The sequence below is a fragment of the Erinaceus europaeus genome, chromosome 1 (assembly GCF_950295315.1).
Source record: "Erinaceus europaeus chromosome 1, mEriEur2.1, whole genome shotgun sequence".
In the NCBI taxonomy this organism is placed as follows: Eukaryota; Metazoa; Chordata; class Mammalia; order Eulipotyphla; family Erinaceidae; genus Erinaceus; species Erinaceus europaeus.
In genome coordinates this window covers 43,354,941-43,380,201 of record NC_080162.1, presented here as the reverse complement: position 1 = coordinate 43,380,201, position 25,261 = coordinate 43,354,941, and the positions used below count along the sequence as shown (strand labels likewise).

General features: G+C 41.7%; 1 protein-coding gene across 4 annotated transcripts in view; it reads right to left on the bottom strand.

Annotated features, from left to right (window-relative positions):
* Positions 1-25,261, bottom strand: part of ZNF217 (zinc finger protein 217) — a 49,655-nt gene that overhangs the window by 9,901 nt on the left and 14,493 nt on the right. For 2 of the 4 annotated variants that reach the window (XM_016192505.2, XM_060185146.1), the window contains exons 2-4: positions 25,140-25,215; positions 6,267-8,029; positions 1,579-1,695 (exon numbers count right to left, since the gene is read on the bottom strand). In XM_016192505.2, the coding sequence (XP_016047991.1) occupies positions 1,579-1,695; positions 6,267-7,659 (1,510 nt within the window). In that variant the 5' untranslated portion in view covers positions 7,660-8,029; positions 25,140-25,215. Of the gene's footprint in view, positions 1-1,578; positions 1,696-6,266; positions 8,030-21,247; positions 21,562-21,642; positions 21,870-25,139; positions 25,216-25,261 lie in introns of those variants that run through there. The other 2 variants (XM_007532997.3, XM_060185136.1) reach the window with 2 other exon arrangements.

Here is a 25,261-nt window from a genome sequence, read left to right as displayed (position 1 = left end):
CACCTGCAGGGGAGTCACTTTACAGGCAGTGAAGCAAGTCTGTGTCTTTCTCTTCCCCCCACCCCCCTCTCCATTTCTCTCTGTCCTATCCAACAGCAACAACAGCAATAATTACAACAATAAAATAAGGGCAACAGAAGGGAATAAATAAATAACTTGCTATGGTTATACAGATAATAAGTGGAAGAAATAGAATTCCACACAGCCTCCCAGTTGCTTCCATCATCAAAAATTAGTGAAATGTATTCTCAATTCACTGTAACTCATAAAAGTTGATACAAGTACAAGAGTATGGGGGTCAGGTTGTATGGGGAAACAGGTTTGCCGTTTCTGTGCTCTCCTCCTTGCCACTCGCTCTCTGAAACTCTCAAAAAACACAAGCCCTTTCTTTCTGGGATACTGTCCTTCAGGTGGCCCCGTGGTTCTCCACTGATAATGTCTATGACTCAAGAGGCTTGGACTAGGGTCGCATATCTCGCTTGTAAAGAAGAGTCAGAGGGGCTTATAAAACTTCCTGTCCAATTTCTGGCCATTGTCGCTGCTCTCCAACAGTGTGCTGGCGCCCCCCTTAGAAGGTGCCGAAAAGTCCTCCTCAGACGCCCCTCCCGTGCCGTCAGCCGAATCCGAGGAAACTGACTCCAACTGAGAGTCTGACTCAGCCGCTCTAGAAGCAGTGATTCTAGATTTTTTTTTTCTTTTTAAAGATTTTGTTTATTAATGAGAAAGATAGGAGGAGAGGGAAAGAACCAGGTATCACCCAGGTACATGTGCTGCTGGGGCTTGAACTCAGGACCTCATGCTTGAGAGTTCAGCGCTTTATCCACTGAGCCATCTCCCAGACCACCAATTCTAGATTTAAAAGAACAGATCTCCCCCATAGCCCAATCTCAAGACAAATCCCCCAGAACCTGTTTCTAAAACCCCCTCCTTTTCACCTCCCCTCCCACCATACTCCAAGCCCGCTGTTCCATCTGCCTGCCCTGGCAGTCCGAGCCCTCCCCTACTAGTGGAAAGGTCGAATCAGACTCTGATGAAGATCAGATCGCTTTTCTTGCTGAGGCCTACTAGGCACCTCAGACCCCTATGGACCGCCCCCTCCATCCAAGTCAAAATATTCTCCCCTGCCACCTTATGCCGACCCTTCCGCCCTCCTCTTGTGATCCCCCATCTTTGCCGACCACTCCACCTTCTGACACGGAGCGCCTGCAAAGTGTCTATCTTTTTCTCCCTATCTCTGTCTTCCTCTCCTTTCTCCATTTCTCTGTCCTATCTGGCAACAACATACATAACAATAATAATAACCACAACAATGATAAAAACCGGGGCAACAAAAAGGAAAATAAATAATAAAATATTTTTTAAAAGTACAAGAGTGTGACATTAAAGATATTAAGAAGGTTTTAATAATAACTTCTAAACAAGTTGGCTTGAAGTAAGAACAGCTTGGCTTCCAATATGAAAACCCACTATACCCAACACAGTGACCATTTATTCTTAAAATTATTGCCAGGATTAAGCATAATATTTGAACAACAAAAATGAAATACATGCTTAAAAACCATCTAAGATGTTCCTTACCTGTATGTGTTCTGAGATGAATATTGAGGTAATAATTTGAACGGAAAAACTTTCCACAATAACTACATTCTCTGGAGGATGTAAGATGTTTTATTTTTCCTCCATCATCATTTTTATCTTAAAACGGAAACAAAATATTTATATTAGAAGACAAATCAAGTAACATGAGTAAGGCAAACTGACTTAAAACATTCCCCCCCCACCCCAATACGTGAGAAACAAGGGTGACAGAGACAAAAAACACAAATACAGAAGAAACACCTGAAGCACTGCTCCACCGCTAGTGATGCTTTTCCCCATCAAGTGGATGTGTGCACGCTATGGGTGAACTACTCACCCGGTTCCTCTTGACAAACATTTTTAGACAAAAAAAATAAATAAAAATCATTTATTGTCAGCTGCTGACACTAACTTGGGGTGAACTGGGAAAGCAAACAAAAAAAAAAAACATATACCATTTTGTGATCCTCTTAAATTTTAGTAGGTGTTTATGTGTGTTAACAGAACAGCAGTCAAATTTACTTCTGCAGTTGTGCTAATTACAAAACTGATACATTTAAAGCTCTTCCCATAAACAGCCCTATGCAACACCTGAAAATAGTTCCCTGTTCAATCTAAGCATGCCTATGAAGAAGTTTCAAGTCTTTTGTGTTCTTTCAACCCATGAATTGGTCATTTAAGGTCATTTAAGCTATGTAGATACATCTTAAAAGACACTGCATATCGAAAGGATGTTGAGGCTAAGAGTGGACACTCTGCTATCACATTCAAAGAGCTGGTAGGTGGTAGGTGTGCTCAGGGAAAGAAAGAAAGAAAGAAAGAAAGAAAGAAAGAAAGAAAGAAAGAAAGAAAGAAAGAAAGAAAGAAAGAAAGAAAGGAAGGAAGGAAGGAAGGAAGGAAGGAAGGAAGGAAAGGAAGGAAGAAAGGAAGGAAGAAAAGAAAGAAAGAAAGAAAGAAAGAAAGAAAGAAAGAAAGAAAGAAAGAAAGAAAGAGGTAGGGCTGAATGCAGAATTAATGGCCCCATCAGGAGTGAATTTTTACTACACAAGCTTAAAAATGCAAAGCAATGCTGACTTAAAGGCGTAGATATAGATTTCCTCTAGACATAGAGCATATTCGGGTGAACAAAGCCCCCTAGATATGGCACTTAGCCTATAGAGAGTATGGTCATTTTAACCCCAACATGAAACCTCCCCGACATACAGGTAATACCTGCTGAAAAACAGCAGACTGCTCCCTAAATAGAAAAGGTCTTACAGAAGTGAAAGATATCCTACAAGAGTCTGAGTAAACAAAGGCTTATAGCCCAGAAACAAGTCCAATATAAGATGAATGCCAAAAAAAAAAAACAAATAACAGGGAATAAAACATTAAACAGACAAAAATGTACAGACAAGTTTTCTTTTCCCGACAAATGTGAAACCAGTAGGATCTGGAAACTGAAGCTGGACCTACAGACATTGACTGGAATAACCAGTTTCTTCAGAACAATTAAGAAAACTGAGCCAATATAAACCACTACCAAGGAAAATAGATTATTTTAACCATACAGTTAGGAATGTTACCACTAGAGGGTAGCAAGCACAACTTAATCTTTGCATTTAACACTAAAACAGGTTCAGTCCTAGGCAAACACCCAGGAAAATTTGTTTGAAACACAGCAGTTTTAGAAAGCATACTGGCCAAAATATATCTGTCAAGTCAAGTCCAAGTCTTCATATGGCAAATATTAAACAGTAAAGATTAATAAGGATGGGATTATATCAACTGTCATCCCTAAGCTACAAGATAAGTATACCCACCTATACAACAGAAAAAGGAAAAGAAAGGGAGAAAGGAAGGAAGGAAGGAAGGAAGGAAGGAAGGAAGGAAGGAAGGAAGGAAGGAAGGAAGGAACGGGGAGATACCCTGCTCCAAAAAAGTATCATTAAGACTTTTAAAAAATTAAATCTAAGGTCAGTGTGTGCTTTTTTGTAAGATCCCGAGTTTAAGTGATGGCACCACACCGGAACCACCACGGCCCTCGAGTTCCACATATGACAGAGTGTAATACTCTGGTACATCTCCCTCTCTGACTTTGCCTTCTATCTAAAATTAAAAGAATGAAAAAGATTGGCCTGGGAGTGCTGGCAACTCATACATGCAAGTCCCTGGCACCACACTAGAGGGAAAAATCATTGCAAGAAACAACTGTTTTAAAAAGTTGGGGATGGGGGTGGTAGTGAGCAAATCTAAAGAAAGCCAGGTTGGTGCAAGTAAGTTTATATTTAGACTAGAAGACCACATAACATAATTTAGAAAAATTCCCTAAATATAGAATGCCCGGCTTTCTTACTGGAATCATACCCAAGGAGCATGGCTTGCACTTTACTGCAATTTCCTACTTCCAACTATGTGTGTCAAGATTTATGGTATGTTACATCACAGCCAAAAAGTTATGAAATGCCTTTATTTGAACACAGCAGACATGAAATGGCCATAGCTACCTAGATTCTGCTCCTGTTTTTAGGACTGCAAACTTTCTATAAATAGGCTGTTGAAACTATCCTTGGGAGGTGGAAGACAAGGACCTATAAAACATTTCTGCAAGCAGAGAAGTCAAGGCAGAGAAAAGTGAAGAAACCTGTTTTGGATCATAAAACAATGCACTAATAGAATCAGACTAAACTCAAGTCCTGTCTCAGTGTTCCCAGTATTTCAGACTATTCAATTCTGGCCAAACTACCTACTGGAATAAGGAAACTGACAATCCGCTTCTTCCAGGACACTGGGGCACCTCCTGAACCTACTTACTCACTTCCCACTACTGCACACCCTAACACCACTAACACAAAAATCACTTAGATGGCTACAGGTGTATGGTTAAAGACCTTTCATTACATCATTCAGACACTGTAATGTTTTCTAGGCTTCTGGGAACTGCAGGGTAAGACAATAAAGTGCTGGGTTTCATGTCCCAGGAAATTTCAGAAACATCCTAAACATTTAGTATGAGCACAATGGTACTCAACTCACTATGTTAGTTTAGAGAAAGAAATGGGAGGTGGGGGGGTGGAAGGGAGGTGAGAGGGCACTGGGGACTCTGCACTGGTGAGTTGGTGGTGGGAGTGGTATGCAACAATTATCCTGGGAAGATGAGAAATTTTACTTGTGACAAGGAAAAAAGAAACAGGCAATGGCTTAAAAGGGAAGAGTCCAAAACATTGTCTGGTGAATACAATGGATCTCAGACTTCTTAGAACACATCAAGTTGCCTAGGAGAGAGCTAATAGTTAATGCCAAGCAACTTTTATGCCCAAGACTCCAAGGCTCAATAAACCAGAGGTAGCAGTGCCCTGGTAAATAAAATATTATATCCCCAGGAAGTGATAGTAGATAAAGCACTGGACTCTCAAGCATGGGTGCTAAGTTAGACCCCCAGTATTACATGTGCCAGAGTGATGACTCGGTTCTCTTTTTCACTAATACATGAGAAAACCAAAACCAGAACAAACAAAACAAATGCCCCAACAAGTTATAGTAAGTCTAGCACTTGCTTTTCAAAGAACTCTTTTCTACATTATTCCTTTTTTTCCCCCTAAGGATGTCTTCATAATTCAGTAGTTCCCTGTGTATATGTATTATCAGGCTTTTTTCAGTTTTAGTCTTTTATGAGTTAAGATATTATATAGATATGAGAAGCCCTGGTTTCTATGAAGATGGATAAGCCTTGACACCAAGTGGCCTCCTTTGCCCCCAATAATGTGCATTGGCACAAAAGTTGAGTGAGGGGAGTCGGGTGGTAGCGCAGCGGGTTAAGCGCACATGGCGCAAATCACAAGGACCAGTGTCAGGATCCAGGTTTGAGCCCCCAGCTCCCCACCTGCAGGGGAGTCGCTTCACAAGCAGGTGAAGCAGGTCTGCAGGTGTCTTTCTCTCCCCCCGTCTTCCCCTCCTCTCTCCATTTCTCTCTGTCCTATCCAACATCAACAGTAATAACTACAATAATAAAACAACAAGGGCAACAAAAGGAAATAAGTAAATAAATAAATATTAAAAAAAAAAAAAAGCTGAGTAAGGGACTGAATCCGACTTAGTCCTTCAGCACTACATCAGATTGAGCAAATACACCTTTGGTATGTTCCCATTGCCTGCATTTCACAAAGATTACTGTGCTCACTGTTAATGACTTCAAGCCCTCTGGACAGAAGGAAAACGGTACCAGCAGACACTGAATGGTTTCTCAATCCATACTGCTCTGGTTGATAATCTTTCCCAATAACCTCCTGGGATTATCAGAAATTCGTGTGCAATGAGAAATGAGGCCTGACAGAAAGAGTAAATCAACTACAATAGATGCCAACAGCACATGTATGGTTGTGACAACCAAAAAGTTATCCAGACCATGAAAGATGCCCAATGGAGTCAAAAGTGTCCAAGTTAAGCAGCAGAGCTTTAGGTAAATTAGCAGGATTAAAGAATGACAAAGTTCTCAGAACAAGGAAAACATTAATAGGTCCTTTTAACTCAACCCTTGTTATTGCAGAATTGAGAAAATTAAGGCCCTGAGAGACTGACTTAGCCACTTAGTAGGTGGTTAAAATGTGATACCTAGAAGGGTCTGGACTAAAACCAGCCCTTCAAACTCCAACTATTAGCTACTTAGAGACAAACAGAGAACACAGCATGCCATGCTCTCAACAACTTACCCAGATGGAGCCCTTCTGAAAGTCCATCCTCGGATCCATCTTCAGAACCACCTTCTCGATCAATGGCTCCGTTTTCATCCAGAGAGACAGTCAATTCTGGGGGGGAGCACGTCCTAGGCTGCCTCCCGTCCACAGACATGGTTGGGGACTCAGCATCCACCCTCCTGTCCTTCTTGTGCACCCGGGAGTGCAATACCAACTGGTGATAGGTGCGAAAGGCCTTGCCACACTCAGAGCAGTGTGTGGGTTTCTCTTTGTTGCTGGACAACTTAGGATCCGTGTCCATAGAAGGCACTTCACCACTGGAGTGTCGGGGTTTCTCTTTCTCTTGAGAGAGTCCTGCACAACCACTTCTACTTGTTTTGGATTTTCCAGAACCTTCAGGAACGCTTTTGCTGGTGTGCCAAATTTCAACAAGCTCTTCTTTTTCAGAGCTGGAATCATCGTTGTCCGTGCTTCCTTCCTGCCCAGGCTGCTCCTTCACTTCTCGACACACAGCCACTTTTCCTTTGGTGGCTAGCTGCCAGGCCTGGTAGGTGGTGAAAGGATCGAGCTGAGGTATCCATTTGGTGGGCTTCTTCCCAGTTTCAGGGTGTAATTTGGGTTTTAAGTTCAAAAACTGCAGGAACTCTTGCCCTGGAGATGACATTCCTTTCTGCTCAGAGGCTGCTTGTGTATTGTTGGGACCGGAAAGAGTTTCTTTGGTATGCATCTTCCTGTGTTCAATCAGGCTTTCTTTATTTGGAAATAGGAAGCCACAAACCATGCAGATTTTGTAAGGAGACGAGATACTCTCAGCTGCATGCTCCTGCACCACCTCATTGATTGTGACTGGACTCTCCAAGCCTTGCTGCAGTTTGCTCTTGGCTCCTGATTTGCCAGTATGTGTTCGCATGTGATTTTTAAGAAACCAGGGCTCTTTGAATCTTCTCCCACACACGTTGCACCCGTAAGTGAAGGAGTCCTTATGCTTCTTCATGTGGATCTCAACATCAAAAGCCACTCGAAATGTCTGCCCACACACTTCACAGCTAAAGTCTTCATTTTCCTTGCAATTCTTATCTTTTGGAGGTTCTATTCTCCCTTGGCTTTTATCAAGAGGACTCAGATACTCTGCTTCTACACGCAAAACTGCTGGTTCACAAAGAATAGGTCGATGCTGCATTAAAACATGTTTATTAAGGTCTTCTGAATGTGTGAAGGTCTGATTACAAAACATGCAGTCCAAGGGTATGTGTCCTTCCATTTGAATGATACTTCTCTCTGGAGTGGCTCTGAAAGGAACTGCAAGGGTCCCTTTCATTGACACATCATCTATCTCCATTTGGGTGGCAAGAGTATTGCCAATAACTTCTGGTCCATCCATGTACACTAAGAGTGACTGAGTTGGCATGTTTCCTGTCGTGTTAGGATTGCATATAAAATAAGAATCTGGTTGAGGAATTTATGGAATTGGAATAAGGCCACTTTGTAAGACTTATCATTCACACCTCCAGTTGTCCTGGACTTCAAAAACTAGAGAAAATATCTGTTATAAAAGTTCAAAAGAAAGTATATATTCTCTCCTAATGCCTTGGGAAGCTCAGTGAGGGAAACTATCAGTGGTTCTTCCCATAAACAAGGCAGACAGTTCCAACACATGTACACAATGCTTTGATTCAAATATGACTCAGCACAAAGCATTAGTTTTCTTGGTCTCCATTGAGTGATTCAGCTGAGCAAGAAGTCAATTCCAGCAACTAGAGTCAAGGGATTTCCAAAGCCTAAAGGGAAGGAAGAAAAAAATAAAAAGGTTAGTAACACTCAGAAGAAAAAGACTGATGTGGATGATTCAGTGATCTTTTCCACAAAGTCACTTAAAATCAGTTGCTTCATTAATACATAGGACATTCTATTAATGGAACATAAATGAAACTATTAGCATTGTATCTGATGAGAACACCTACTAGTACCACTAGAACTTTATCCAGTAAAGAAACTTAAGACATGACACTTTAGTGATTTAAATCTAAAATGTCAAGTTTCAAGACAGAATACTATTAAATTCAGTTTTAAATGTCATTAAAATGCATGTGCCTGTCATAAAGAGTCTCTACATGTCTCTAGACCATATTGTGGTAAGGGGGCAGGAGAAAACTTGCAGAGGTACCCTAGAAGATTTGCTTATCTGAAGCCCCAGAAAACTCAAAAGTTCAAAACTCAAAAGCACTTCATACTCCACGGTTAAGCAATGCTTTAGCCTCTTTCTTTAAAAAAAATTGTAAAAACTAAGATGAAAAAGCACATAGGTTAAAAAATTAGTCAGATTCTCATACTGTCTTATGTAGAAACATACAAGGAACAAAAATGTTTGTTTTATTTTTTTTGTTAATTCTTTATTGAGGAATTAATGTTTTACATTCATCAGTAAATACAATAGTTTATACATGCATAACATTCCCCAGTTTCCCATTTAACAATACAACCCCCACTATGTCATTTGTCATCGTTCATGGATCTGTATTCTCCCCACCTACCCACCCCAGTCTTTTACTTTGGTGCAATACGCCAATTCCATTTTCAGGTTCTACTTGTGTTTTCTTTTCTGATCTTGGATGTTAGACCACAAACTATCAAATACTTAAAGGAAAATATTGGCAGAACTCTTTTCCACATAAATTTTAAAGACATTTTCAATGAAATGAATCCAATTACAAAGAAGACTAAAGCAAGTATAAACCTATGGGACTACGTCAAGTTAAAAAGCTTCTTCACAGCAAAAGAAAACACTACCCAAACCAAGAGACCCCTCACAGAATGGGAGAAGATCTTTACATGCCATACATCAGACAAGAGTTTAATAACCAACATATATAAAGAACTTGCCAGACTCAACAAGACAACAAATAACCCCATCCAAAAATGGGGGGAGGACATGGACAGAATATTCACCACAGAAGAGATCCAAAAGTCCAAGAAACACATGAAAAAATGCTCCAAGTCTCTGATTGTCAGAGAAATGCAAATCAAGACAACAATGAGATATCACTTCACTCCTGTGAGAATGTCATACATCAGAAAAGGTAACAGCAGCAAATGCTGGAGAGGGTGTGGGGGTCAAAGGAACCCTCCTGCACTGCTGGTGAGAATGTAAATTGGTCCAACCTCTGTGGAGAACAGTCTGGAACAAAAATGTTTGAAAGCACAGTTCAAGAATATACACACATCGGTAAACAGTAAGAATCTTTGAATTCCCCATTCAACAAATATAAAAACACCTCAGAACAGCTGCTCACTTTGGTGTTTTGGTTCCATTCAACAGCCTAAACCTCAAGCCAATGTTCAAATCCCAACCTGCTTTGAACAACTGTCCCACCCACCAAGAATCACTTGGAGGGCTTCACTGTCCAAGCAATATAAGGAATCCCATACAACAAAGCTACTTTGTGATGTGTACACTGAAAATAAAATCCTCAAGGCAGTTGGTTTAACGTGGCTTAGTCTTTAATCAGAAAACTGATCCTATCATTTTTCAATTCACTTTCACATTATACACTGGTCAAGTAAAAAAAATGAACTACCTCATTTAGCTATACAGATTCTGATGCAAAAGCTAATTTTCACTTGTGGGGGGATTTAACCTCTAAAGTCAAGCCCCTTCACCTTTATGGCAATATAAAATTGCTTTTAGAGGGCCAGGTACATAGTACAATGCACAAGGACCCAACCAAGGAGCCCAGTTCAAGCCCCAGCTCCCCACCTGCGTGGGAGGGTCGCTTTACAAGCCATAAAGTATGCTTGCAGACTGTCTGTTTCCCCCTCCCCTCTCAATTTCTCTGTCCTAGCCAATAAAAAAAGAAAAAGGCCTACAGGAGTGGTGGATTCATAGTGCCTGCACTAAGCACCAGAAGAAAAAAAAAAAAGTAAAATAAAACAATTGCTTTTAAAGAGTTCCAACTATTTTAACTCAAGTCAGTTACTTCTAATAAACAGACATGCAAACTACTCCCTACAACCCTCAACCTAAGTTTAAAAAAAAAACAAAACCTACTTTCCTTCTTTCCACTTCCTCAAAGAACAAAGGCTTACAAGGTTCAGAAGAGGAGGAAACTTTTCTTCCCTTTCTTACACATAAAATTCTTTTTACATTCATTATCTTTAGATCTTTAACATTCAGCTTTTCTAAATAAGACTATAGATCAAAGATTAGAGTAAAAAAAAAAAAGAACATAGTGAAGTGTTTTATCTTAATTTCTCACTCTTGTTGTAATCACAATGGAAGGTAAACACACAGCCTGGCTTCCTGAATAGTGGTGGATTATAGAACACTCCAGAGACCTGAGTTCTAGTCCTGGCTGAGTCATAACCTTAAAGTTGCCATATACTTCATCTTACACTACTTAACATCAATCTTTAAATTATAGCACCAACATGTACTGGTAGATAGACTGAACTACTTCTGACTACACTAATTAAGACATTAAACTTTAAGTATGTGTGGTCTGCGAGGTGGCACAGCGGTAAAGCTTTGGACTCTTAAGCATGAGGTCCCAAGTTCAATCCCCGGCAGCACATGTGCCAGTGAAGTCTGGTTCTTTCTCTCTCCTTCTATCTTTCTCATAAATAAATATTTTAAAAAACAAAAACAAAACTTTAGGTATGTGACTGACAATTCCTATATACCTGTGTAGTCAATTACAAGTATTTACTGAATGCCAATGTACTGATTTTTAGCTTAAGAAATTAGTAGCATATAGGCTAGAAAAGCATTCAGCAAGCTGTAATAACACATCAGTGGTCAAATTAAAAAGAGAAACAATGAGTTCTACACAGATTAATTTCAAATTGAATAAAGACTGTCCTTTATCTGAGAGGTCCTTTTTCTGTGTGTCAAAACTCTTTCTTTCTTCCTTATTTTACCAGCTCTGGCTTATGGTGGTGTTAAAGATTGAGCCTGGGACTTTGGAGCCTCAGGTATGAGAGTCTCTGCATAATCATTATGCTATCTTCTCAATTTTTTTTTTAAGTAATAGAGTGGAGGGGCTGGGTTGAGTATACATATCACAGTGCTCAAGGACCTGGGTTCAAGACCCCAGTCTCCACTTGCAGGGGGAAAGCTTTGTGAATGGTGAAGCAATGTAGCAGTTATCTCTCAGAATTTCTCTTTCCTCTATCTCGTTCTCTGGCTGTCTCTATTCAATTAATAAAAAATAATTTAAAATAAAAAAAAAAAATAGTAGAGGGATAGCTTACCCAACAGAGCTCACACTTTGCCATGAACAAAGATTTGAGTTTGAGGGGAGCGGGGTGGTAGCGCAGCTGGAGTGCAAGAACCAGCGCAAGGATCCCCGTTGTAGCCCCCAGATCCCCACCTGTAGGGGGTTGCCTCATATGCGGTGAAGCAGGTCTGCAGGGGTCTATTTATCTCTTCCCCTCCTCTCTCAATTTCTCTCTGTCCTATCCATCAACAACAGCAGTGACAACATTAACATTAACAAGGGCAACAAAAGGGGAAAAATGGTCTCCAGTAGCAATGGATTGGTAGTGCAGGCACTGAACCCCAGCAATAACCATGGAGGAGGGAAAAAACTGAGTTTGAGACTTCAATCATTATATAGAATATTTACATTTGGTGGGGCTTCATGAGTGATGGAGTTAAACTAGTTGTCTCCCCCGCTCAACCTCTACTAAAAAAGAAAAAGAAAAAAAAACAGTCCACCAGTAGTGGTGGAATTGTGCAAGCATAGAACCCCAGAGAAAACTCTGGTGACAAATAAACAAATAATATTAATAATTGGGCCCAGGAGGTGGAGCAGTGGATAAAGTGATAAGACATTCAAGCAGGAGGTCTCAAGTCTGGTTCAGAGAGTAATGCTCTTGGTCTCATTCTCTCTCATAAACAAGTATTTTAAAATAAATAATTAAAGAGGTAGTAGCAAATGATGGCATATTTGTTAATACCTTTATCTGGCAACATTTAACTTAGTTGTCATGTCAGCTGTATGTTTACTCCAGAAACTTGGAAGAGCCAGCAGCCCTGGACTTAATATACTGAGGGAAGGGGCAGGGTGGTAGCGCAGCAGGTTAAGCGCACATGGCGCAAAGGATCCGTTTGAGGCCCCCCCCCCCCCCACTCCCACCTGCAGGGGGTTGGCTTCACAGCCGGTGAAGCAGGTCTGCAGGTGTGTGTTTCTCTCCCCCTCTCTCCATTTCTCTCTGTCCTATCCAATAACAACGATAAACAACAAGGGCAACAAAAGGGAAAAAAATAGCCTCCAGGAGCAGTGGATTTGTAGTGCAGGCACCAAGCCCCAGCCATAACTCCGGAGGCAAAAACACACACACACACAGAGACACACACAGAGACACACACAGAGACACACACACACATACACACACACACACACACACACACACAAACACACGGAAATCTATTTTTCTACAGGTAATGATTCCCAAAAAGATTCTTGTACAAGATTATTGGGGGGAAGATTGTACTGCTTTAGAAAAAGGTCTTAGTCCAACCGGAGAAATGGCTTAACTGGTAGTGTTGAGACTTTTATGTCTGAGACTCCTGGTTCAGACCTGAGCACCAAATGTACCAGTGTACTGGTTTCTCTCTCCTGTCTTACGTGTAACCCTCTCTCATATGCAATCAGTAAAACAAATCTTTAAAAAAAAAAGAAAGAAATGACTTAGTTTCAAATTTTATACATCTTGAGACTTTCCAATATCTGAATTAAGAAAGTCATCTGCACCTTACGTAAGACCTAAGGGTTGATAAAGAAGATAAACGTAAAAAACAATAATAATCTTGGGAGAAAGAGCTTGAGTTTTGTTCCCAAGAGCGAAAAACAGATTTCTTAGATCAGGAATCTTCTTGTATAGTCTGATGGGGAATAATAGATTAAGAGAAAAACATACCATTTCTTCCTCCAGGGAAGTTTCTAGGACAAATTTTAGTGGTCATAAGCTGTGCCCAGCTATCCTAACATACTCATCCCCACTATACACTGACAGATATAACCATCCTCCTAACTCCCCAAGAGTTCCTTTTCTAACTGCTGCCCTGCACAGCCCCACTCCCATAGCATTCTATCACAGCCCAGTGAAGACCTGTTTTGAAATTTCTGTACACATCTGAAACCATTTTATTTAATTGCTTACAACTCTGTTTGCCACCTTTGAAAGAAAGATCCTAAAAGCAGAGAGATCTTGTAGACTTGCTCACTTGCCCCCAGTGTACAGAAGGGTTCCTACCACATAAGTGAGCACACACCAGGCCTTCAAGATCTAGGTGAATACTAGGCGGCTTCTGTCAGTCACCAATCAAAACCAATAGGGTATTAAAATCAACCTGAATGTTCACCAAACTTCTACATGGCTATTTTGTCCATCACCTAATTACCATTCTCTGCTATTTCAAGAGTGTAATAAAAAATGAATCATATTTAAGCATACCATAAAGATGTCCAGCACAAGCATAACTGCATCACTTAATTTGTAACCAGTCTTTACTGACCACCAAAATAAAAATGCTCAGACTCACATTTACAACTATATGTAGACAAAGTGCTTCCTGAAACTGCAAACCATTATCTACCACAAATTTGCTAAACAAGTACTCTCTAGAATTGTCACAATGCCTTAGCAATGCCAGAAACTAAGAAAAATGGAAATTTTTCATCTAATTTCTATAGTTAATAACAAACTGCCATTCCAGTCAGGTGAAGTGTGCAGCACACAAACACAACCTTCTGGAACCTTCAGAGTACAAAGAAGTCAAGTCATAGCACTGCTGATAAACTATCTGTCCTGAAAAAGAACCGAGAGACGGAGATTCTTTTAATCTAATCAACACTTACAGGTAAATGCTTTTAGTTTGTGGGGGGAAAAGGAGTATTCTGAACACACCAAGCTTAAAGGAACTTTCATAAAAATACTTTTCTATGTCTTAAAATGTAAAATGTATGCCTCTATTTAGGAATAAACCTTTTAAAAAATGCCCCTGGCATGAAAGGTAAGAGGAAATTTATTGAACTGAGGTAAAATGAGGAACTTCATTTCTGTTGTGACTACTAGCAGGATGGGGTCAGTACCAACTATTGTTATATGCCTTAACCAACTGCCTCATAGCGAAGTCTGATGTTCTCTTGGTGAATTTTTTTTAAAGTGAATTCTTCAGTTGTGACTAAAGCTACTATGAATTCTGCCACTACCTGTAGGCCTTACAATGAGCAAACACTACACATTATCCAATGCTTAAAGGTAAATAAAAAGTACAATTACCAATACTTAACCAAAACAAACTAGGAGCAAATGCTTCCTTACTGAAAATTACTGTAACGTGGTTAAAAACAGGAACACTTTTTCTCTATAGATGCACCAACTTTAACTTTCAGAGCCAGTCCGTCTCTACATCAAGCTATCTCACATTTCTAAATATGGAATCTTTACTACCATAGTGTAAGAGCAGTAAGGTACTCAAAGTCATCAAAAACACCACCGAATTTGCAATATGCCTGCTAAACTACTTTTTTTACAGGTTCCTTAATTGTTCCAAATAATAAGCACTAACATATACAGCCTAAACTACTCCAGCCAAACTCAGGTGCATCCTTTACTATTTACTTAAAAAAAAAAAAAAAAAGAAAGAAAATCTAGCTAGTATTTTCCTTCTACATGTCACACATACTATTTGCTTTTACTCTGACAAGAGCACTGCAAAGTAATCTGTACTAAAACCAAACTTGTTAACTTTATAATCATTTTTAAGCATTCGTAGCTCATTTTTTCTTTTTTTAATAATTTTTTAATATTTATTTATTCCCTTTTGTTGCCATTGTTTTATTGTTATACAGGATGCCCAGTTACATTTGAATTGCAGATAAAGCATTATTTCTTTTTTTTTTAATATTTACTTATTTATTCCCTTTTGTTGCCATTGTTTTATTGCTGTAGTTATTATTGTTGCTATTGATGTCGTCATTGTTGGGGAGGTCAGAGAAAGATAATGCAGACCTGCTTCACCACTTGTAAAGCAGGTGGGGAGCTGGGTGCTCTAACCGGGATTCTTATGCCTTGCTCTTTGCGCCACCTTCGCTTAAACCGCTGTGCTACCGCCTGACTCCCAACATTACTTTTAAATATGTACAAAATCGCTGAAAAATAAAACGGAAAGTATTGCAGGAGAAAAAAGGATTAGCAACCAAAGAACTATAAAAGTAAGATCATATTAGCATATTTAAGCATGATTAAAAATTCTGCCTTGTTCAAGCCAAATAAATCAATGTCAGTTAAAGAATCTTGAAATGGGGTGGGGGTAGATAGCATAATGGTTGTACAAGAGACTATCATGCCTGAGGCTCCAAAATCCTAGGTTCAATCCCCCACATCACCATAAACCATAGCTGAGCAGTGCTCTGGGGTTAAAAAAAAAAAAAATCTTCATATGAACTTAGAGCACTGTGTATTGGTTTTAGTTTCAGTATTATCAATGCTAACAAATAAGTGTAGTCTATATAAACTGACTTACAAATTCCAGCTTGATCTGAAAAAGATATGAGAAAAATTCTAAGAATTTTAATTAAACAAGATTAAGCATTGCTACCAATAAGCTTGTTATTAGACAATATTTTAAAGTTTTTGGAAAGATTTTAAACAGTACTATTAAAAAAATCTGAAAAAGCAATCACAAGAAGCTGTTCTATCCTTACCTGCATCCAACTGTGTACAGAGAAACCACTTAGTGTATACACACACACACCCTTCAATATCTATTATTCTGCACATCTTCAACCTCCTTTTTTCAGGTCAAATGATCAGTGTTTTTAATTATACCCAACATAACTAACTTCAGATTAAATATAAACATAGGAGATGCCTTGTAAAGCCTGAGATTTTTCTTTAGAAACTTTTAAATAGTCCTCATCTTTGCTGAGTAAGTACTAAAAAAAGTCAGGCTCTTTCATGTCACCTGTTGGCTTTCAAAATTAGGAAAAGGTCTCCTTTTGAGTTAGGACATTCATCTACAAAAGAAAAAGAAACCTATCTCACTCACGAAACAAAAGAAAACAAAAATACTTCTAGTTCAACTAAACTGTTCAAACTATTCTGATACTCAATAAATAAATAAATAAATAAATAAATACAATACTCCTAATACTGACTCTAGAACAAAACATAGCTGATCTTTATTTCAGTTCACATAACTGTATTTTCAATTCAAAATGTTTTCTGACACACTACCAACTAGTGAGTAGCAGCATCACAGGAGAATTATTTAAAAACTACTATCTCCTGGATGGCTCTTAATAGAAGTTAATATGTAGGCTACAATCAACTTTGATGAAAGCTTAAGAACAGAGGTTAAGGAATTAAATTCTCTCATACAACTTGTCTTTTAAGTTTTAGTAATTTTATTTCTCAACATTAACATATAATTGCCTAACTGGCCCCCAATTTCCAGTAACTCAGTTATGCTGCTACCCTAGGCAGGAAGTGATGAACCGGTAAGCACAGTTCAATAACAAATGTTCAAATGTAAAGTTTTTAAATGAGCATTCCAAAGTTAAGAATAAAAGGGCAATTGTGGAGGCAGCTGACTAACAAGTGCCCCCCCCCCCCAGTTTGTTTGGAAGACGGCTTTATAGAAGAATGGAGACTACTCACCATGAGCTGCAGATTTTAGGAAAGCATGGGCTCTGCCCTTCTACTTCCTCAAAGTCAGATTTCTATCAGCCTCATGGTCTAAAGTCAAAATCCTCTGCCTCACATATCACTGCAAATGTGCCTAGATTATCAGTTGAAGGGGGCTGGGAAGCTATCCCTATGATCTGATTCCAAAAAGCCAGTATTTAAGGAGTTTACTGGCACAAACATGAGGCCCTTAGCAGATATCAAGAAGCTCCCTTCACCCAAATTTAAGAAATTTCCTGCTGTCTTTGTGTAATTTACATTGTCAATTTACATGCATTTTAGTTAACACCCTACACTCCCAAAAAAAAAAAAAAAAAATCTGGAGATTGAAATATATAAATTCCACTATTCCATTGCCACGGATTAATTTACATGCAGTAACTTAACTCTTCCCTGTCAAGAGTATTTCATTTGAGTGAGTGAGATGCCTATGACTCCCATCTACTAGGTGTTAAATCTTCCTAGGTTTTACTTTTAATGCCTCAGTAATTTTAAAGTTCATCCATACATTCCAATTGTCATTTAACTTAAAAACCACAACATTTGTTTTTCCAATAGTAGTCAATAGTTTTCATGTTTCATTCCTACTGCATGTGTATATCCAAAAGTTTGCAAAGATAAAGCCACTATTCAGTACTTTGGTTTCACCTTCTAATACACTAACTAAACATACTGATTCAACCTAAATAGGAAATCAGGAATAAACTATTAAAAATAGCCTTACCCAGCAACCTTAAAAACAAGCTCTACTGAGGTATGTGAAAAGAAACAATCTCACTCCGTGAAAAGAAACAATCTCAACTTTTTTAAGCAAATGGGAACAAAGCTTCATCACAAAGCTTAAAAAGGTCCAATCATTTATGGTACAAGATATACAAAACTGACTTCAAATAGTAGATAGCAACCAGTCAAGATGGTCAAGTCAGTAAAACTACTACTACTACTACCACTACTACTACTACTACTACTACTACTAATAATAATAATAATAAATTATTAGTCATTTTCGTGTTTGAGACCACTATGAGAAAATAATGTAATTTTATAAAGTGAAAAAACAGCACATCTTTGGGGGACCCCTGAGGCTCTAATCAAGCATCACAGAATTAAAGAGTACTGCACAGTGAGGGAAGGGTAGCCCTGCTGTGGCAAAAACATGCGGTTTTCATAATAAATGTTGTTAAAAGAAAGTGATTAGCATTTATCTGAAATGAGGAGCTGAAAGGGATTCTGCCAATGCCAGGTCATTCTATTCCTTAATTATTTCATCAGTTTGTAAGCAAACTGTTTTATTTTCAGATTCTCTTTAAAAGATCAACTGGAGAGAAATCAGGGGCTCCCTAGTACTCCCTAAAGTTACAGCCAAAACTAGAGAATTACAAAGAGAATGCAAATCTACCTCCACCTAAAAGCTAGCCAAATCTTCACTCCCCTCTCTTCCTCTCTAAGAAGGGAGGTGGAGAAAGGGGAGGGGAATGAGAATCAGACTTATCTAAATAGATTCCCCAGATCCAAGAGGAAAATACTCTATACAGTAAACTTTTTGGTTAAAATGTTTGAGGGTTTTTTTGGATGAAGCAGTGACAGGGAATAATATAAAGCCAAGACAACTGCAAAACTTCAAATTCAAGTAAATACACACACACACACACACACACATATATATATAAGCAAAAGGTCAAACTGTAAAATGATAGAAAGGTGTGAAGATAAAAACTGAAAGAAGTTGGTAGACACCGAGTACAAAGTATGTGTCCTTTATTGGGAAAAGTTGTGATCTTTTCCTAACTTCCTCCTCCAGCAAGCAACTAACATTTGTGTACTTCTAAGAGCAGTCTTCCCCTTCACTTTAAATCATTTAAAAAAAAAAAAAAAAGCAGATTATTGATCCTATTTTGAACAAGTCAATGAACTATAAATTCTTCTTGCAGCAATTGACAACTGAACTTTTAAATAAGTCACTGCCTCCTAAGTCTAATACTTATAACTGATCTAAAATGGCAGCAATGGGGGGGAGGGGTGTTTGATTTCGACCAAACTGGGATCAAAAACACACTATTAGAGTCTTTAGAATACTGAACAAAACAGTATCTAAAATAAACATGACTTCTCAGAAAGTCATCTACCATTAAGGACACACCTTAAAAGTTCTGAGGACTCATTAACTAAGCAAGCACAAACTAGTGGTCTGAATGTTACATTTTTCAGACCCAAAAAAAAAAAAAAAAAAAGCAATTAGGTTATTTCTACACTTGTCACTACAGATACTGAAGGCTTTTCAGAAACTACATCCATTACTCATTCTCAAAGTACAACAGAATCCAATGTTTTTAAGTCTTATTTGATACCAATCAGGGCAGCCCATCTCTGGGGGACGGGTGGGGGGTGAGGGAGGCGACCCAAAAGTACAGTAAACGAACATTTTAAATGTTCTAAGCACATACAAAAGGAGAGGTAAATGGCCTCCTAAGACCCCTACCTAGTGGCCAGGCCTGGACGGCAGCTGTTGTTACCCTGCCTTTTCTTTTGTTGAGCTTAATCTCATGTCAACTCGTTCAACCAACTCAAAAGCGATGAAGACATAATTGAATCAACCTGAACTAAATCAGACCTAGGCTTCTTAAAACATACAGCTTAATGGTTCCAACCCATCTAGAAAACCAGGAAGCCGGGCGGGCGGGCGGGAGGATGCACGACGCCGACCATCGCCCCCGCCCCCGCCCCCGCGGCCGGGGACCCTGCAACCGCCATTTATTTCCTACACGTTTAGGAATGTTCGAGCCTTCCAGCCCCACAGCCCGATTCATAAAGATACACTGAGGCTCAAGGAATTTCGGGGGGTCAGGGAGGGCATGGCAGACACCGCTGAAGCCTCCCAACTTTTTAGTGACCATCCTTATCTTGGAAAAGGGGAAGGTTTTCTGCTGTCGCAAGTATGAACAGATTCCTGGGGGGTGGGGGGGAGCTAAATGGTAACTAACTGGGGGCTCTCCCCTGCTCCGGGAACTCAGCCCACCCACCCCATCAAGAATCGTGGCTCCAAGTCTGAATCCTAAAATAAGGGGGTCCCAACCCAGGACCTGCGGGAGCCCTCGCCCCCCTCCAGCCGGGTCCGGACCCCCAAGGACACCCCGATCCACCGCCGGGGACGACCCCCAGCAGCGCCTCCCCTCCCTGCGTTCATTATAGAGTAAAATCTATAATGAAAAGGGCTCCTTCCTCTCTTTCTTTCTCTCTCTCCCTACATCTGAAACTGCGCGGTTTCGCCACTCAGCGCCTCCTGGCAGAAACTTCCCTTCAAAAAAAAAAAAAAGAAGAAGAAGAAAAAAGAGGCACTTTTAGGCTAACATTTCAATCTCTCCTGCCCTTCGGAGTTCGTTGTTTTCCGGCTGATTGTGGGGGGGGGGGGGGTCCTCCCATAAAACTGGACTAGACTGATGTTCTGCAGAGACGTTTTCAGAAATCAGTGAACAGTGGATAATAATAATAATAAAAAGTTGTTAAATCTTGAAAAATGAAATGGGGAGGACCCTCTCCTCGCACGCCTCCTCCAGGACACGCAGCCCCGCGCAGCGCCGGCTCCAGGATGGGCAAAGGACCGACACGTCCCGCACGGATTTGGGGGGCGCCGGACGGGGTCCCCCACCCCCACCCCGTGGGGTCGGCGGTCGGGCCAAGCCCCTCCCCTCGGGCCCTTGTAGACGCGTCCCTCGCCCGGCCCGTGAGGACGGTCCCGGCCATTGTTTGCGGGGGACGCCTGTTAGGACGCATTGTTTTGGCTCTTTCAACTTGCCCCGGCCACTCCCCGGGAGATGCGGGGGACCCCCCCGCCCCCAGTGCTCACCTTCCCCGCCCCCCCATACACACGCCCCAAGACACCTCGGGCACACTGGGAGCCCCGCCGGGTCCGGCGAGTCACGCAACTTTTCCAGAGCAGCCCCGACCCCCGCACCGCCGCTCCCCCGGGGCTCCCCGACCCCGGCGCCGAGTGAGTGTGGTGGGCTACACTGTGGGTACACACCGGGGAGGCGCCCGACACCTTCGCGCCGCCGGAGCCGCAGGGAAGCCGGGTGGGGAGGGGGGCGCCCTAGAGGAGCCGCAGAGTCTAGAGACGGGGCGCTGAGAAAATGGGGGGGTCCGGCGGGTCGCCGGGGAGAGAAGGTGGAGGAGGGGGACGAGATGACCAGAAGCCGCCGAGGCTCGAGCGCGGGCTCCGAAGCCAGGGGACTCCCCCCCCCCAAGGGGCGAGGCGAGGCGGGGCGCCCCCTGGGGCCCGGCGCGGGAGGGGGGCGCGCCCCCTTTACCTGCGGCTCCGGCTCCTCGGCCATTTCCTCGCTCGGCGGCGGCCGGGACTGAACTGACACCACACGAGCGAGCCGGGGGTTTGAATGAGGAGGGAGAGGGCGAGGGGAGGGGGGCGGGGAAGGCAGGAGGGAGGGGAGGCGACGCAGAGTTGCTCTCGGCCTTTTGTGCGGACACCTCCCGATTCCACGCCCGCACTGGTCCCCCCAAATACAGGCTGACTTAGGGGATGGGGGTCCCCTGAGCGCAGCCATCCCGGGGGTGGTGGTCTCGCGTCTTAGAGGCCGCCCCCCACAACCACCACTACCACCACCACCCGGCAAAATGGATTTAAAAAAAAAAAAAGCGGCCACCCCCATCCCACCCCCGCCCGGAGGACTTGGGGGGCCGGGCTCACCTCGGGCGCAGGGCTAAGGTGAGCGGGGTGGGGGGTGCGCACGGGGGGCAAAGGCGCGGGCGCCCCCTACTCGTCCGCGCGGGGACAGTGCAGGCGCGGGGGGTCCCTAGAGCCTCCTGGGCGCCGTACGTCCGGTGCCGGGGGACTGTTGGGTCAGAAAGTGCTCAGGGAGCAGCTGTTGCGCCCTCCCTCGGCCCCGCCGTTCCGAGATGCCCCGCCTCCAGCCTACACCGGGCCACGGCCCCGCCCCCTATGCCCACGTGATGTGCGCAGGCGCGCCCCCTCCCCGCCCATCGCTGCAAGGCCCCGCCCCCCAACGCGAGCACGCGCGCCCTCCCTTCTCAGGGACTGTTGTTCTCGCGCACGCGCACGCCTCTGGCCGCCCCCACACCCCTAGCCTCCCGCCTTCCAGCTCAACGTGGCCCGCGCGCGCCCTGGCGGTTCCAGTGACAGGTACACCGGGAGGGGGGCCGCTAAGACAGTGCGCAGGCGCATATCCCAGCCCCAGCCTCGCCGGCTTACCCTCCCTGGCAAGGTGTGCCTGGGCGAGGGGAGGGACTGGGAGCCCCAACTCTTGGGTCGTCCAGAATTTCCAACAAACAAAATGCCTTTGCACCCATCTGGGGAGACCGAAAGACAGCTGTGCACTCATACTTTTTTTAAGTGTGAGGAAGGTCAAGAAGACAATGATTCCAGAGGTTTTGTTTGAAGTCAGTATCTTCATAAAGCTATCCTTCTGTTATTCTAAAAGCGCTCTGGTGGCGCAGCTATTATTAACTTAAAATTTCTAGACTTGGTATAGGTTCCAAGTATCAATTTGGCTTTGATAGAAATCCACGTGAATGAAACCGGGCTTAAATTTTAGAGAGGAAAAAAATCCTTTCCTCTTCCCCATTCCCAACTCGTTCAAAGTGTTTCCCATCCCAACTGTTCTCCTTGCTCACAAAAACAAAACAAAAAAAGGGGGTGGTGGGGGAAGAAAGAAAGGCTGTAATTCTCAAGGAAAGCCTGTACTATTCCCACATTTTAAGCTCGTCCCAAGGAGGAACCAACAATCACATCCAAGTTTTCTACCCCAAGATGCAAATAAATGCAAATGCCAAGGGAATTGTGTATGCCACCACAAACAAACTAGCAGGGTATTTTTCTTATTGGCCTGCGTGGTTTCCAAAATTGAATGTTCAAACCAGATCAAGAAAGATGCTTACAGAATATATTTAATAGTCGAGGCCCAAAAGCACTGATAAAATTCTGTTGGTGAGCAATAAGATCTTTAATAAATATGAAATGGAATTTGAAAGAAAGCATCTTCGCAAAGGGGAGGAATTTGTCAACTGTGACATTTTGCTGTCATTTTATATCTAAGTACTACCCCCACATATGGTATGGTTAGTCTTTTTTAAAAAAGGAAGTGAACCAATGACTTACAATTAGCAGTGCCAGAAGTAGATTCTTAGCCCAGAATTTTTTTTTTTTTCTTCTTTTCTATTCAAGTACACAGATAGCAATCCTTTCTATACTAGGCTTCTTTTTCTCAGGAAAGATACCTCTTCTTTACAAAAATATTTATAATGCCAGATAGTCACATCCTACAACAACAGTCCAAAACCATACTCTTCATAAACAAACTTCATTTAACTCATCAAAACAAAAGACTTGGAGCACTGCTACCAAACAAAGCTAAGAACCAGTGGAACCAGGTTGGATCTTAACATAAGGGTAGGTAGCCTCACTCTACATGTTAATGGATAACCTTTGCACTCTGAAACCTTGAATGCTGTAAACACAATAGCCCTGATAGTTAAAAATCCTAGTGTCAAAATTGAGCAGAAAGAAAAATCCAAACTTTTCAGCTGGACTAGGAAAGCAATAAAATGTTCTGATGAAAAGTCGTCACTAGGAAACAATAACGCACATGGCTTGAATACCTTGTTGCTGCTGAATTATTTTCTGAGCAGAACAGAAAATAATGCTTTGTGTGTGTGTGTGCATGTGCTTTTTCTGTGTTCTCACAGAGCTACCACAGTTAGTATAATAGCCTCATATGGTTTGTTGGTTACTGTTCCTCTTCCCCCCCCCCACAACTCATCTCCCCCCCCCAAAAAAAAAACGTACTGTAGCTTTTAAAATGGAAAGATAATTGTATTAGCAGCTCTATCTGCTAAGAGTTTTATGTGTGATCCTTATGTTTGAGCAAAGAATTACAAAGAACCTTATTCCTGGAGACTTGCCAATAAAACTGGGAAATCAGTGCAAAATTCTGTCAGTGACTGAGTGCCGGGTGGCAGATATATGCCATGTTTTTAAAGGGACACAGAGTAATCTGTACTCTCTGTAAGGGCATCTTGAGACACACACACTTAGAATGTGGAGACCACTACTGAGGGTTTATTTGGAAAACGTGTATAGTTGAAACAATTAAAAATGGAAACCCCGTGAGTTATTACTCTAGGCACATTTGGATTTGTAGTAAAAGCTAAGAACTGGTATTATTGTCAGAAATGAAAATTGAAAATCGAATGTTGGTCCACAGAGACTTAGCTCCACCCACACATAATCCTGTTTTGCCTTCACCCCCCCCCCCAACACGCACACACACACCCCACTCCACCCCACCCCCAGCTAGACTATCTGGAAAGGAGTCAGGTGCTGCAGAGAAGCAGGCAACACAAACAAAGAATGGAACCAGAAATGTCCCTGTCCCTTCCCCTTCGAATAGAAGCTGATGCTCTACATTACTGGGAAAAGGGCCAAAAAGCCCCACTTTACTTCTCTTGAATACGACAAACATCAGCTACACCTCATTTTTCACAATTATCCAAATAGACCAGCTCTCCTTAAGGGAAATTTCCCAGTTTGCACTTATAAAATGACACTATTATCTTTGATTTAACCCTCATGAAAGGAGACCTCTTCCTTTAGCTAACTTCTGATTTTCTGTTCAGATCCTGCCTGCCACAATCTTTTTAGATATAATAGTAATTAATTAATAATAATACCATCTAACTTGCTATATTCAACATTTATTGGAATAATCTTTTAAGGGTATAGCCTTGCTTAGAACAGAATGCCGCCTGATCTAATTTTCCAAGTCTTTATTTTACTGTGAAACTATTATAGAAAAATAATTTGGAAACTATGTAAATCACTGGAACTGAAAAGAAGCCAACATAGATACTTGATTTAAAGAAGAATTCAGTGTTCAGAGTAGGAAAACCAGAAAAACTGCAGCAAGGAGTTAGCAGGAAAGGAAAGTGAAAAAGTTAGGCAGACCTGCCAGCTTCTGCAAACTACAAAGGACATTTGAGAAGGAATTCGGGACAGCCCTTTTAATTCGACTGAATGCACTAAATTAAGTAGGGATCACCAACAACTCCAGGGAACACACTTCTCTCTTTCCTATTAAGTTTCTTGATCCCACTCAAGCCATCTCACAATGTTAACCCCTCTATAGAACACTGTAATAATGTATGACAAAAATGAATAGCAGAAATTACCTTTCAGAAGTGGAGGCTGTGTTTGGAACCTGGAGAATCCTTCTGAGTTGGTCAATCCACCTGGCTCACAGCAATACTGGAAGAGATGTGATAGCTGGTTTTTATAAGCAAAACAAAAAAGG